The 16,098-nt window shown below is 36.7% G+C and overlaps 2 protein-coding genes across 2 annotated transcripts in view; both read left to right on the top strand.

Moving 5' to 3' along the window:
• The window catches only part of LOC107758003 (sterol O-acyltransferase 1-like), an 18,876-nt gene extending 9,236 nt beyond the window's left edge, over window positions 1–9,640 (top strand). The window contains exons 4-15 of the mRNA XM_016575626.1: window positions 1,998–2,140; window positions 2,716–2,775; window positions 3,059–3,166; window positions 4,465–4,747; window positions 4,931–5,009; window positions 5,099–5,180; window positions 5,331–5,398; window positions 5,558–5,655; window positions 5,770–5,868; window positions 6,293–6,428; window positions 8,134–8,279; window positions 8,370–9,640. Of these exons, the coding sequence (XP_016431112.1) occupies window positions 1,998–2,140; window positions 2,716–2,775; window positions 3,059–3,166; window positions 4,465–4,747; window positions 4,931–5,009; window positions 5,099–5,180; window positions 5,331–5,398; window positions 5,558–5,655; window positions 5,770–5,868; window positions 6,293–6,428; window positions 8,134–8,279; window positions 8,370–8,420 (1,353 nt within the window). The 3' untranslated portion in view covers window positions 8,421–9,640. The remainder of the gene's footprint in view (window positions 1–1,997; window positions 2,141–2,715; window positions 2,776–3,058; window positions 3,167–4,464; window positions 4,748–4,930; window positions 5,010–5,098; window positions 5,181–5,330; window positions 5,399–5,557; window positions 5,656–5,769; window positions 5,869–6,292; window positions 6,429–8,133; window positions 8,280–8,369) is intronic.
• Window positions 9,641–10,464: 824 nt separating this feature from the next.
• The window catches only part of LOC107758002 (Abelson tyrosine-protein kinase 2-like), a 32,928-nt gene continuing 27,294 nt past the window's right edge, over window positions 10,465–16,098 (top strand). Inside the window, 1 exon segment of the mRNA XM_016575625.1 lies at window positions 10,465–11,299. Coding sequence (XP_016431111.1) covers window positions 11,059–11,299 — 241 coding nt within the window. The 5' untranslated portion in view covers window positions 10,465–11,058.

Genomic DNA, 16,098 nt, shown 5'->3' with positions numbered 1-16,098 from the left:
TTGTTATTTGCAGGGAAAATCACAAATTTCTGTGAAGTAGTATGAAGATGCTGATGTCCGCGCTGTCAGTTCGGTGGCGTTAGCGAACACGTCCTCCCCGCGCTGTCGAGTCAGTCGCAGAGCCGCGCCGATGAAAGGTCACCACGGCGTGAGCTCTGTAACATTGCGCTGTTTTAGCCCACTTTTGTTATGCATATGAATGTATTTCACTAAGGTTGATCAGTGTTTTCACTAGTGTATGTAAGAGGTTTATCAGTTATGCATATGAATGTATTTCACGGTTGATCAGTGTTTTCACTACTGTTTGTAAGAGGTTTTTCAGTTATGCATATGAATGTATTTCACTAAGGTTGATAAGTGTTTTCACTAGTGTATGTAAGAGGTTTTCAGTAATGTGTATGAATGAATTTCACTAAGGTTGATCAATGTTTTTCATTTCACTAGTGTTTGTAAGAGGTTGTCAGTAATGCATATGAATGAATTTCACTAAGGTTGATCAATGTTTTTCATTTCACTAGTGTTTGTAAGAGGTTTTCAGTAATGCATATGAATGAATTTCACTAAGGTTGATCAATGTTTTTCATTTCACTAGTGTTTGTAAGAGGTTTTCAGTAATGCATATGAATGAATTTCACTAAGGTTTATCAATGTTTTTCGTTTCACTAGTGTTTGTAAGAGGCTTTTCAATAATTATGGCCTATACAGCCCCTCATAGTTTACAGCAAATGCCAGGTAATCTTGCAATGTTATAGTCCTTGAATGCATGTGTGTGTTTACATCTTTTCACATCTTATCACACACACACACACACACACACACAGAGAGAGTATGTATATATATTATATACAGGTACATCTAAAAAAAATTAGAATATCATGAAAAAGGTCAATATTTTTTGTCACTCATTTCAGAAACTCAAACCCATATATTATATAGATTCATTACACATAGCACTGCTCAGGTGTAATGGAAGCCCAGGTTGCTTTGATAGCGGCCTTCAGGTCATCTACATTGTTGGGTCTGGTGTCTCTCATCTTCCCCTTTGTAAGCCATAATCATCAAAATTTCAAGAAATAAAGGCTTGAAATATTTCACTCTGTGTAATGAATCTATATAATATATGGGTTTCACTTTCTGAAATGAGTGACAAAAAATATTGACCTTTTTCATGATATTCAAATTTTTTTAGATACCTGCATGTGTGTATGCATATCTATCTATATGTGTGTGTATACAGTATATATAATAATAATAACAATAATATAAGATTAGCATTTAAATTAAAAACATTTTATACTAATGTAATTACTTTTTTATGATTTGTTGACCATATGACAATAAATTTAAAATATCAAAATGTATTTTAATTGTAAAATTGAAAACTTATTGTGTATTCAAGTCATCATGTGAATTGTATAATGTATTACTAAATGAAATAGATTCAGACTAAAAAAAAACTTTTTTTTTTTAACTTTGTTTTTAGGGATCAAATGTTGTTTTGTGCTTTAGATTGTCTTGCACTGCTTGATGTAGGTGCTTGTAAACGTTACAGGAAGTGTAGATAGAATAGGGAAGGATGTGGTTGTCAGCCAGGGGCAGTGAGGTTTGGGAAAATATGATGTCTTTGTTTGTAACACATCTTCTATACACTTTCCTAAAAAAGACATTTTGTTGTAGTCATATGATTGAACTTTAGAATTTATTTGAATTACAGACCTCCAATGTATTGCGTCATCAGTTCCGTTTCAGTTCAGTCTGCGAAGAAATTTAATATCCCAAAAAGTTTCTTTGACATGCATGATCTTCATTTGTCTCCTTTAAGAGCAGCTGCAGTCAAAACAGCATGACCATGACAGCTTGAGTTATCACATGAGACCTGATTCTCTGGCTGAATTGCTGTTATCTTGTGGATATGATGTGTTGAGCTTCATAAGACCTTCTGGAAACCTTAGAGACTGCTAACCTGTGTCTTTACTGTTTTGCTGGTTTTTTTTCAGCATTTAAAGGCAGACCTGATGAGGCAGTTGGACACCCAAGTCAATGAATTCATGGACAGTCTGATAGAGGAATCTGCTAGTCTGGTTTCCTCCCATGTGAGCACAGTCTTTCCTCTCTCAGATAAGGAGAAAAGCAAACTCAGGTACTGAAAGCATGGTGACCGTGATTTCACCAAGTACAACATGTTCCTGGATCAACATCCTTGTTGATCCTGGAACAACATTCCTATCAACCAATCAGAATTGAGGGATAACTTTTCAGGAAATATCTGTTTTAGGCTTACAATCGGGGTTAGGTGCTTTCTACACCCTTGTTAATCAGCTATCATTTCACACTGTTTTTAGGAATACATTATGGGTAGGGTTAGGTTTAGGGGTAGGGATTGGGTTAAGTCTATATTTCTGGACAGTTATGTTGATCCAGGATCAACAAAAGATGAACATGTCTTACTTGGCAAAATCACGGCGACCCTGAAAGCATGCAAAAACCAGATTGCAATGATTGCCATAGCTGGCTAGTACACTTAATTCTCTTCTCTTTTCTGTCATTCAAATTTGCTTGAATTCAATGCATTTGTGATTTCTTTCCCATTGCGTGATCTTGGCACATGACTAGCATGCCAGTCTATCAGCGTAGTGCTTTTATCTCATATTCTTTTTGCCTTTTTCTTTTTCCCCTGTTGTCTAACCCTTTTTATCTTCCTCTCTGCTCCTGTAGGCATACGCGACCTCCCCAAGGCCAAAGCAAGCAGTTCGTGATCCGTCGATCCCTGTTAGAGTAAGTCATGGGTAATCTTGCTGAAACCTGTCCTGATATGTGTGAGATTTGTTTCTGTCTGTGGTCAGATGTAGATGAGATATGGCTTGATTTTGATAAGCTGACCTTAATAAACCTGTTTGTTGTAGCACAGTTTATGGAATGTAAAATAATTTTGCTGGTTTTTCATCGATATAGTTATATAAATATAAATATAGATTAATCTGGAAGGCGAGAGACATATGGTTGTACTGCATATGGATATTTGTAAAATAATAGTGCTTATTAAACAATTTTTCTGCAGTGATCTCTTCGAGGTGAACCACATTCGCACCATCTATCACATGTTCATCGCCCTCCTCATTCTCTTCATCTTCAGTACACTCGTCGTGGACTTCATCGATGAGGGCAGGTTAGAGCATTCACAATTCATCAACACTTTTGGAATCCGTTTTGCTTCAGTTTTTAAAAAAAAGCAACCTTCTTGTAAATGTGAAAGCTCTGACCTTTGCCAGCAGTGTGGTGTCATGTATTCATAATGGTTTTGTTTTTGCCAAAATATAAAGAGATATATTTTGTCTTCACGAGCACAATGTTTGCAAGGTCTCCCAAATGAATAAAAATGAGCTCTGAAACTATACTACTTCTGGCTTGCATTAAAAGTACATTTCTGATATGTGTCATAATTTGGAATAGTTTTAGGTCCTTGTGTTATTTTATTAGATTTTCTTCACATTAAAAGAAAACTAAAATAAAAACATCTTCACACATGTAACATGTTTACAGTTTAGTGTATTCTAGCTACTGTAAGGATAAAGTTATGAAATAAAACGACGTTTATTTGTGCTTGTGTGAACAAAAATAATGAATCGAACAAACCAGTGACTTTAAGATACTGAAATATAATGTGTATTGAGAAAATATTTGACCATCTAACTCTAGCACTCTCTATTCTAATTCTATTCTTTAAAAAAATAAAAAAAACTTGCCCCTTTTAGACTTGCACTCTATTCATTTACTAACTGCTTGTTTTCTTTAAAAAAACACTAGCTTTTCTAATCTTTTTGTATTCTATCTATTTTTCTTTTTATTTATTATACAATTAACAAAAGCAAAAAAAAGGCCTCTAACACTAGCTTGCTCTATTCTTTTTCTATCTGTTTTCTTTTTATTTATTATATAATAAAAAAAAAACCTTGCTACGTGTACTGCGTTAAGCTACAGTAACTGAGACTTGTTATAGCACTTGCATATCATTGCTCTCTTGTTGATTTTTATGGCTTCTATTGTCCTCATTTGTAAGTTGCTTTGGATAAAAGCGTCTGCTAAATGACTAAATGTAAATGTAAAATGTATTGAAGTAATGTGCTATTACTGTAACTATTTTAATTGAATTAATTCCCTAACTAAAATAATTTTATACATTTTAATAATAATTTGTTGAACATTTTAGTTTTTATGTAATGTGACTTGACAGTCTAGGAAAATTATTTAGCAATGTCAGCACAAGCTAATTAATATTAATGTATCAGACTTCTTCTGACATCAAAAACTGACTGATACATGCAAAAAGATTCAAAAGTGTTTTCTCACTAGTTTATCATGTACCTTCAGTCTGTCTCGGAGTAAAGTGAGACGATAACCTTTTACTCCAAGTAAGATTACTAAATTGTGTAAGCCGCAAAAATCTTTCTTTCTTGCTCTCTCTAGACTGGTGCTTGAGTTTGATCTGTTGGTGTACGCGTTTGGCCAGTTCCCCCTAGTGGTTGTTACGTGGATGTGTATGTTCCTGTCCACCCTTGTGGTTCCATATATACTGCTCAGTGTCTGGGCCAGTGTTTACCCCACGTCAAACCATCGGGCCTTATGGACAGTGCTGGCTGGTTCTCTCTTGCTTCTGTACCAGGGGCTGTGTTTGGGTTTCCTACCCACATATGTGGTGCTGAAGAACGGCCTTCCCCCTGCTTCATGCTTCATACTTATTCTGGAACAGGTACTCAGTAACCATAGCAACAGGATTTTTTTATATCACTCTCTTGATTATTGCTTGCTCTATTTTCTGCTTTCATGTGTTTATTTGAATTTGTTACTTGTTAGAAATCTAATAATATTTGAAGATGTTTATTGTAGTTTCACTGCTGAATCTAGTTGTTGCTATTGGTTCTGTTTTAAACAGGTGCGACTGATAATGAAGGCTCACTCTTTCATCAGGGAAAATGTGCCAAGAGTGCAATACTTAGAACGAAGCAAAACAAGTAAGATCTTTACTTAGATGTTAGTAACCTCACAAAAATAAACCGATAAAAACTTACTTTTTATTTTGTCTTTTTCATTTTTTTTTCAGATTCATTAGCTGTACCTCAGTTCACCCAGTACATTTACTTTCTCTTTGCACCTACCCTAATATACAGAGACAATTATCCACGGTAAGACTCACTAATATTGGTTTTAAATTGTATTTATATATACATATATGTGTGTGTGTGTGTGTATAAAAGTAATAAATAAAAATAACATTTATATATTACTTTTTAAAATTCAGTTTGGATTCCACTTATGTTACTTTGTCCTTGTAGAAATCCATGTATTCGATGGGGTTATGTGGCTACCATGGTGTTGTGTGTCTTCAACTCTATACTGCCAGGTAGAATGTCATATTTAAATGTAGCACATCTTTAGATTACTTTATACTGATAAGATGTCTAAATAAGAAGAGTACACACTGAGAAGGGTCACAGATGTAGTAAAAAAAAAGTATAAAAATGAATGCAGTTTGTGTAATGGTGGTGTTCTATATCTGTAGGAGTGCTGGTGCTATTCTTGGCGTTCTTTGCCTTTCTGCATTGCTGGCTTAATGCATTTGCTGAAATGCTACGATTTGGAGACAGAATGTTTTATAAGGTAAGGTTTTATAAGGGTTATATGTTCCACATGATCAGATATGCTTTGTTTAAAAGCAGATGTTGCCATTATATGATTATTCATTGAAAATGAATTTTTCTGCTTTTTCTCTAGGACTGGTGGAACTCCACTTCATTTGCTAACTATTACCGCACATGGAATGTTGTAGTACATGATTGGCTTTATTACTATGTCTACAGGGACTTCCTGTGGGTAAGTCATAAGTTGAAAATGTTACCGAATACAATATAAAAGATTCTAGTTATTCTTTTTAAGACTCTAGTTATTCTAAAATACATTATTCTTTATTGACTGATTATAATTCGTTTTTTATATAATTATTATAATTTATTTTTATTATCATTTTTGTACATTATAAGTTGTTTCAATTTATTTTTGTATATTTTTTATTTTTATTTCTATTTAATCAGCTGTATATAGAATCTGCACTTTGAGTGCACTCTTTAAAGAAATCATCCAAGAATTACAAATGACTGAAAAAGACATGGAAATTCATTGGTGTAAACAGTGTTTCAGATTGGACCTTGACGATTGTACTGTATTTTATTAAACAATCTGTTTTTGGTTTATTTGAATGGACTCAAGCTAAACCATGTGTGATCATCCATGTCTACAGATGACACAGAAGCGATTCCGTGCAGCGGCCATGTTGGTTGTTTTTACGGTGTCTGCTGTGGTGCACGAGTATGTTCTGGCCATCTGCTTTGGCTTCTTCTACCCTGTCTTGTTCTGCATCTTCATGTGCTTTGGAAGTAAGAACCTCATTTACTACAAGAGCATGTCAAATATCCCTGCTGAAAAAACAGATAGTCTTAGCTGGTTTTACAGCTGACCAAGCTGGTGTTTACCCTGCAAACAAGCCTGCACTGGCCCTTTACGGGGCCCAATTAGGGCTAGCCTTTGGGCCCCCAATGGTCTGCCAGCGCAGGGCCCCTGAGAATTTGCTCATTGGCCCCTTAGCGCTGGTATCGTGATAACTTTGGTCACTATAATCGTGATATGAAATTTTCATATCGTTACATCCCTAGCGCCTGCTGCACCCATGGTATGGCAGCAAAGTTCCTTGATTTAAGTTTTAAATAGGAAAAATATAGAAACTCTTTGGTCATTTTTGAGCGAGATGCTAACGGTCTAATCAGATTCAATGATCTATGCTAAGCTAATCTAAAAGTGCTACCGCCAGACCCGGAGATCGGCTGAATGGATTCGAAAACGGTAAAACTCAACTATTTTACTCTAGGGGAGTTGGAAAATTAGCCTATTTTCAAAAAGAGTGGAGTGTTCCTTTAAGTCTTTGGGAAAAACAGTTGTTATACATCTGAAATGGATGCAGTCACCACATAACTAATGTCTGTATTGTCAAAAATGTACAGTAGTCAAAGGGATTTCAAATCAATTTATTAAATACAAAATAGAAAACATTCAGTTCAGGTTAATACAGCTACATATAGCCAAAAATGTAAATACACAAAAGTGCAAGCAAAAAAAAAGTAAGGCAAACAAAGCAATGTAAGACTGTAGGATTTCGTCATATGAAAGTTGATATGCGAAAGTCTTACCTGTATTTCATCAATGTCCAAACACTGTCCATAGCTGAAGTTTACTGATAGCAAATTAATAATCCAACCTCTCGTAATGAAAACACGCCACAGCTCTCAAACACCAGACGCTTCCTAACCAGGAAAAGTCAAAAATATTCCAAACTATGGTCTCACATCGAAAATAACTTTAAATCTGTATGGACCCTGATGTGGTAGCCTCACCAATAAAGATTCCTCCTAAAATGCATACAAATACACTATCTTAAACTCTTAGCATTAATCCAAACATAGGCCATAATTACATGTAACATCTCTGCAAAAAAAACATCAGCAATGTACACTTTTACATGGGAAAAAAAAAAACTCCTTTAGACTAGGCTTGAAATGACACATTTCCCAACCAGGACACAGCACAATGTGTTCAGCAAGTGAGCCATGCTGGCTACTTCTGCTAGCTATTGCTAATTCCCTCTACCCACATGGGGCCCAAAGGATACAAAAGTTGCTCTGGGCCCGAAAGGGCTGGCCCACACTGGGCCATCATGGGATTAATGTGGACAGTCCGCTAGTGTGGCCTGCTCACAGAGAGCCTGCAGTGAGCCCAAAGCTGTGGGCCTCACCTGGGCAAGCCCGCACGGGGCCTGTTTAGGTTTGGTGTGGGCTGGCCCTAGCCCACTGTGCCCGCAAAAAGCCAGCATGGGCCCCGCAGGGACATGTTTGCAGGGTAGCTAGTCAGCAGCTGGTCTACCAAAAACCATCCAAACAGACCAATTTAACAAGCTTGGGCAGGCTGGGATGCCAGATAACCACCTAGAAGTTGGTTTAAGCTTCGGTTAGAAGGACTCTGTTTTATATGACTGATTAACATGACAGAGCCTGAATATGAAAATCTCTGATCCTCTCATATTTCTCTTAGTGGTGTTTAACTTCATTCTTAATGACCGGAGAAAAGGGCCGATCTGGAACGTGATCATGTGGACTGCGCTGTTCTTGGGTCAGGGGGTTCTCATCTGCCTGTACTCTCAGGAGTGGTATGCACAGCGCTTCTGCCCCATTCAAGAGGTAAACAAAGTTTTGATGCCTGGTGGGTTCATCTGTGAATATAGTTTGTGAATTTATTCATATATTTGTGGTTTCTTTTTGTTTCCTCAGCCTTCTTTCATAGACTTGCTAAAGCCTCGATCCTGGACTTGTTCTCCATAGACTAACACTGCTGTAGATGCTCACTAAAGCCACACCACCAGCCACAAGATGAATGGGATTTATACTCTACTCGTTCTGGAACTTTTTTAGCATTCTGTAGGTATTGCACTCTGACCAAATAAAATGAAAAGTGACAATCTTACTCTATAATCATGAGGACACCGTTTTATAAAGAGGCCTTAGATATTTGATTTGTTTAGATCTTAATATTTATGAAAACATCTGTAATAGAATGTAGAATGTCTATAATGTGCATTATGAATATTTTGGTATTTCCTTTGAAATGTCTATGTGACAGTCTAGTTAGCATTAGGTTATGTCTGATCTGGAGATTCTATTTTTTAGAAGCCTCTGTGATGTCCTAAAGTTGAGATCAATGTGTTTTGTTTACTGCCACTTTTTAGATATCCTTAGATATTGTGTTTTTGATATTGTAGTGTTATTCCAGTACTGCAGAGGCCATGGATATGGGGTACATTTTAACCAGTTTTTGCCTGGACTGCACAAAATCGTAGAATGTTTACAAGCGGGTTGAGAATTCTAAAACTCCAATGGATTTAAATTATGTGCCATACTGCTGTGAAACAGTTTTTTTTTTACTTCTTACCTTTTACTCCTAGACTTTTAATTAAAATGAAGATGATTTGGGCGGAAATTCTCCATTCTGCCAGTTTTATTTACCATAGTTACTGTTTGAAGAGTTAGACTTGTAGTCTGGACTTAAGAGTTCTGGAAATTTTTACTTAATTTTTTTCCCCCTTCCATAGAGCTAAACTAATTAGATATTAATTTAAAAGCCATGCTTTAGGACATATTTATTACAAAATAGGGTATCAAATGTAATCAAAATTACTAATGGTTTTCAAGCACAATCCCTTTATTAGTTACAAATTATGTACACTGCCACAGTATGCAGGGTATTTATTGTAAAAAAAACTATCATAAAGTCTAGGCCTTTTTGAATGTCATTTATCAGTGCACAAAAGAGTTTTGAGTGAATACTCTCCAGTTCCACAAAATGTATGAGACTGTCTGTATAATATTTTAAAAACATACTTGCAATAGCTGTGACGACCGGCAGATGGTGATGGAGAGTTGAATGTTAGAACTACTGTATATTTGCACACAGCATTTTATTTCTTTATGGCACCTGCCATGTAAATGCTCAGTTGTAATTTCCAGAATAGTCGATGACTGTAATTTTCAACACAAAAAAAGTGTTCAATATTTTGAAATAATCTAAACGGATGTCATATTTTTAAACAAATTTTCATCATAATTTATCTTGTGAAATGTTCAGTGTGTAGCCTGTACCACCATGCTTTGCAATGAACAATTAAACAGTTTAACTGACTATAGTGGTTTGCTTTTTATGCACTATGTACCATGTTGTATATTGATGAGATATCAGTTAATATCAGGTTAATGTTTTATGTGACTTGACCGTATACTTGAAAAGTGAATTAAAATGTTATTTCTTTACAGATGAAATCATGTTGCAGAAATTAAAGATTATTATTGTAATATCAAGACTATTACAATATTTTGCCATTGCTGTCGGTAGAGCTAAAAATTAAATTAGGAGCAAAACAGAGATTGTGTTATATTAGTGTTTTATTAATATTTTAAATTCGTTTTTATTTTAATATTTTCCGTTTCATTTTAAAGTTTTAGTCATTTTGTTGTTTTTTCTATCATTTAATTTTTTTTTTTTTAATGTCTCTATAGTTTTTATTTTTAGTTATTTTAGTACATCATGTTAAACTAAATGAAAATAAGAAAATTTGCTTTGGCAACTAACTGAAATGAAATGCTTTTTTTCCATGTTTATTTCATTTAAAGTAACGAAAATGTATTTTTTTAAATATGGTTTTAGTTTTAGTTAACTATAACAACCCTGCTATCAGAGCTTGTAGTATTAAATATATTGATATACAAGTGAAGTAGCCTTCTATGCTTTAAATTGCTTTAATAACATAGGACTCTTTAATAACACCTTTTTATTTTTATTATTGTACTGTTTACATTACTCAGTTATTGTCCGTAAGATGTTATTCATTGCACATTATGAATCAACAATTCTCTTAATTTTGCTAATGTTAATATTCATACTACATTTTGCATCACTGCGATGATGGTGTGCTGCGCGCTCTCCGTCATTGGCTCGTGCAGCGCACGCCACTGATTCTGCGGTAAAGATGGCGGCGGCGGAGGGGGCGCGCAGCGGCTGGAGCAGAACGGAACGACCCCAGACGGGTCCGCTTTAAGAGAAACAGTGCTGGGGGCATGAGGATCGTACATTCCCGTTTAACAGAGCCGCGTATCCGGTTGCGTTTGGTAGAATTGAACGATTAGACTGTGTGTTGTTAGCTGTTAGGTGGTGGGTGGGTTCTCTCGCTCTCTCTCTTACACACACACACACATACACAGATTGCTAAGCTAAGCTAACGGAACTCGGTCCGGTCCGGTAAAGGAGGAAGAAGAGAGGGAGGAGGGGTGACCAAGAAGGGGAAGACTATCATCCTGAGTAGAACAGGCCGTCGTCCCGCGGGACGTTCGTTGGGGATGTGAGCGGTCCAAACGGACGGCGGGTCTTTCCACGGATCTGTGTTATTTTCCCACCCAGAACACTCGCAGGATGGGACAACAGGTAGGCCGCGTGGGAGAAGGGGCTTCCGCGGGGATCCAGACCCCACCGCAGGGGCAACAGCAGCAGGGCAGATCGAACCGGGCCAGCAGCTCCGGGAGGAGACCCCGAGACGGCGGCGGCAGCAGCAGCAGCAACATAACCGGGACGCCACCGGGCAGAACTGCCGCCGCTGTCGCTGCAGCGAACATCATGCTGGATCCAGGAATTAATGTTTTCACCCTGCATTCAGGTATGAGCCCATTCCGGTGTTCATTTTGCATGTTTATTGCTTTGAGTCACTGCCAACATGCTTATCATAGTCGGTGAAGTGTGGATCTGGTCTCCGGTTTAGAAGGGTCCGTCAGGATCAGCGGAAGTACTCCAGGATGTGTTGCAAATTCTAGTGTGCTGCCTATCTAGACAGTGTTATTTTGACATGACGAATGCGTTCGAACACTTCTTTGATCCCTAAATATGTTTTCTAGGTAGGCAGCGTACTATGTTTTCTTACACAATCCCCGAAATGTGGTTTTGCAAGTGGTCAGGCTTGGTTACTGTCTGGTCACCTTCCATTAGGACCTGTCTTTGAAGAGTATGTCGGTGAGCTGTTGCAGTATGTTCGAACCCAGTATGTGTCGAGCTGTGTAATATCATCAATAACACCATTCGAGGTGGAGTACCACTGAAATTAGTTTATTGTGAAACTCTTGATATGATATAAGCATTGTCCAAATGACAAATTAGTGTGCTGTCACTTAAAACTAACCAATTATGCTTGTGAGATGTGCATGTAAACATTGTCAGTAACGGTGATACATCATCTTCTCTTTAAAATTAATGTTTTGGTTAAAAGTATTTAGATATTCCTGCTGAAATGTATTTTTATATAAATATTTAGATAATTGGAATATGAGCAAATTATTATTAATTTTCACAGAAAATTAATGTGCATGTTAAAACGGTTGCTATTCTCATTTTAGGCATGTTTAAACAGCTGATTTAAGGCTGCTCAGTGTCTGCTCAAAATTCTGTGTAAAGATGTAATGCTGCAAAATAAAAAAATATATAAATAAAATAAGTAAAAATATAGTTGTGGAACTGCATTTATGCCACCTCTAAGCAGTATTAAACAGTGTGTAAAGACACATAATTGCCACTTCAGAAGCATTTCTGTGCCATCTTTGTAGTGTAAATTTCCCATTTGATGTAGAGGATTATGGTTGTATAAGGGCAGTGACTGAATTGAGAAGGGGAAGTTCAGACGCAATGCTCTCCTAACTGTAGAAATGCAATTTGATGGCTGTTATTTGATAGGGACTGGCATTTATTGTCTCTTATTAAGCACATGCTGGTGGGAAAGCTGCTGGGGAAGCCACCGCTTTCTCGGATTTCGCTCGTGAGTGATTTCACTGACTCATTTGTTTCAGGCAGTAACACAAAACACATATTTGATCGTAATACTGTTTGTCTGGCAATAATGTGTCACGCAGATTTATCTTTTCAGAAATCTCATATCCCAGGTGTTGTTGGGATTATTGTGACTGTGGCTGGGATTACATTAGTTGTCGAGACATTATCTGAAGCACTATTTGGATGGTATTAGATGAACAGAGTTGTCTGTTGTCCATTGCCCAGGAGCTGTGTCAAGTCTCTTTGAAGCGTTGTGCCCAGTGTTGGTCTGTTCTCAACAGGGTGGGTTGATTAATGCCAAAGAGTAGCTTGTCACATCATGACAGTGAAACCCTTTGGCTGGAAACGCTGACTTGTGAGGGCTGCAGATTAGTTATTTTTACTCTCATCGCTTATAGCCAGACGTATAGCTGTGACTGAAAGTCATCTGAATAATCGGGATAATAATTGTAGGGTTACAGGCCTGACTGTCATACCAGTGGTGACTAACTGCCATGATCAGCTTCATCAGACACACATTATTTCTGATGCTGATGTCTTTAGAAATCAGAACATCTTTTAATGTCTGTCTAGAGGAGAGATCTGATCTCAAATAATTTTTCTCGGTCAAACCAGATTGTTTGGAATAAACACACTGTTTTTTTTCTCTCTGTAGTTGGAGTGACTGGAATTGTATTTGTGACTTTTCTTAATAGTAGTGACTCTAGTGAGCAATACAAATAGCTTTTTCAGTGTAAACATTTAGAGGTTTTTAGCTGATTTAAAGGATGATGCCAAAATATCATGCTCTTGATCACATTTTGTTTATCCCTTTAATCTTACAGAGCCTCATCTGCAAGGTTAAAGGGATAATTCCCCCTAAAATAAAAAAAGTGTCATTCTTTACGCAACCTCAAGTTGTTTCAAACCCGTATGCTTTTAGTTTTTCCTATAACACTTTACAATTAGGTCTAATTTGTTAACATAACTACATTAACATGACAATCCTAATATTAATTTTAACATCTACTAATATTTTTTACATCAAAAGTTGTATGTTAACTTTACTCCACTGTGAACCGACATGAACAAACAACGAACAATTGCATTTTTATTAACTCACATTAACAGATTTATAAATGCTATGAAAACATTGCTCATTGTTAGTTCATGATGGCTACTGCATTAACTCGTGTTAACGAGAGACATTATTGCAGTGTTATCATTTTTTCTAGGAACACAAAACTTCTATGTCATATATAGTGGTCGACCAATATATCGGCAAGATGTGATATTGTCTGATAATTGGCATTTTTTAAATCATCAATATTGGCTGATAAGTTTTTCTGTTTGGCCAATGAGTGTCAGAAATGGTACTTGTATTTCGACAGCAATGACTTTCTTTTTAGTCATGTTTTTAACAAGTTCTTTATTTGTGAAAAATACTATGATAGGATTACAGATTTAAGAACTTATCTAAAGTATACTTTTTTGTTTTTTAAAATCAAGTTTAGCTTTTTATATTGGTTTATTTTAAAATTATTTATTTCTAAGAAATATCATGTAAAATTTAATTTCAGCATGTATTTTTAACTAGGCTATCTTTAAAAGAAATGTGTGATATCAGCCACCCTGCTCTCTAAGATGGCAGCATCGGCCATTTAAAATATTAAAGGGGTCCTATTATGCTTTTTCACGTTTTCAACTTTAGTTAGTCTGTAATGTTGCTGTTTGAGCATAAAAAAGATCTGCAAAGTTACAAAGCTTAAAGTCCACTTCAAAGGGAGATATTTTATTTAACAGAAATTTTCTATTTAACTACAACTTAAATAACTTTTCAAAAACTACAACGAACGACTCGTTTGGACTACAACGCATATTTTCCGGGATTTATGATATCACAAATATCGACGAATGGGACGAGACCTGGTTGAGCTGCACTAGAGAAGGCAACGAGTGTTATCACTATGTCGGAGACACGCTAGCTTTCCCAAGGCAGAAGAACTTAGAGTGGTTACAATCATCCGGGTTTAAATCGCGCTCAAATTGATTTGATTTTGACGCAATATTTACACTGAAGCTCGCAGGCGGCTATGGTAAGGGGCATTACATTTCCCGACCAGGCGCCGAGTGCTGCCAATCACAACACACACTGGCCCAGCTAACCAATCACAATCACGAGCCGTTCATGCCAGACTGGGGAGAGAGGTGTTGTAATAATGTAAAATATGTGAAAAATAATGTGTTTTTCGAACAACCTAGTATGAGAGCCTGTTCTAGTACACCCCCAAAACAAAATCAAGACTTTGTAAAAGAGCATAATAGGACCCCTTTAATATTGGTCCACGTCCACCTCTAGTTAAATGTGATAATGTTAATTAATGTATCAAAAAAATAAATAAAATGCTTTTGTGATCTTAAAAAAAACAGCATATGATTTTGGAATGACATTAGGGTGAGTAAATATGACAATTTTTGTTTTTCAGATTAAATATTCCTTGAAATCACTGAAGGTTGCAGAATCACTGCAGTACTGTCATTAACATTATGTTATTACAGCATCAACAGTAAGCTTCTTTGCGGTTTGATTTTGAAACTCTGCAGTGCGGTCATCACTCAGAGTCTAATGACTACACAAAGGCATAGGGGGAGGTGGCACTACTCGATTTCCCAAATCTTTTCGGCCCAATAGGGCATTCAGGAGGACATCGACAGATGATTCATGTCACGCTCGGAGCGAAATTCCATTAGATCCAGGAGAATATTCATCTATTTTTCTAACTAGTGGAATTCCATCAGAAGCACCTGTGACAAATAGTTCTTAATTGACCTGTGTGGTCAGACAGAGGAATAAATGAGTGGTCCTGTCTGCGTCTCCCACCCCCTGCAGACAGCCAGTGAGTCAGCCTGCAGCCGTTCTGAGGTCACAGGGCCAATTCCACATTCTTTTTTATTTATTTATCAACTCCAGTACCAGTAGGCTTTTATTATTTCAGTAGGGTGGTGCAAAGTGCAGCCCTGAACTTAATGTAGTCCAAAGCAGCCAAAAACTATTGCATTTTAGAGCTCAGAACAGTGTGGACCTTCAGTGGGCATACTTTCAGAAGATAAAATGCATGGACAATTTGTCTAAAGCTGTTCCATCATTTTATATTTATGCATTTCGAAGCCACAACATTGTTTGTCCACTGTTAGGCACACTTAATACAATGTTGACATTTTGCAGTGGTTTCAAATGAGACTCATCCAATGAGAATTCAGTCCGAACTGACTGTTAAAGAAATATGAGAGAGGAGTGTAGATGACTTTGAGTGAAGTTATGACTTTTGAGCTGTATGCACATCATCATTTTGTTTCTGGTAAGCAGGCATAGTGCTGCTGTAATTGAGTTGTAAATGTGTTACATAAATCTCTGTTTTTATCTCAGTTTGTCCTAAAGCAGGGGTTTTCAAAGTGTGGGGCGCGCCTCCCCAGGGGGGCGCCAGAGCATGGCAGGGGAGGCGCAGGGGAAAATTATAATAAATTAAAAATAGAATTATTGAGTTAAATTATTATATGTATTTTTTATTATAATTAAATGTTTTTATTTAAACGATACTAAAAAATAATAAGTCAAAAATATGAGAAACATTTTTCACCCAGAAGGCCGTAGCTGTGAAT

Source organism: Sinocyclocheilus rhinocerous, unplaced genomic scaffold (genome assembly GCF_001515625.1).
Source record: "Sinocyclocheilus rhinocerous isolate Xijiao unplaced genomic scaffold, SAMN03320098_v1.1 scaffold1314, whole genome shotgun sequence".
NCBI lineage: Eukaryota > Metazoa > Chordata > Actinopteri > Cypriniformes > Cyprinidae > Sinocyclocheilus > Sinocyclocheilus rhinocerous.
The sequence above is the reverse complement of the archived record's forward strand: the minus strand, read 5'-3'. Positions and strand labels throughout refer to the sequence as shown.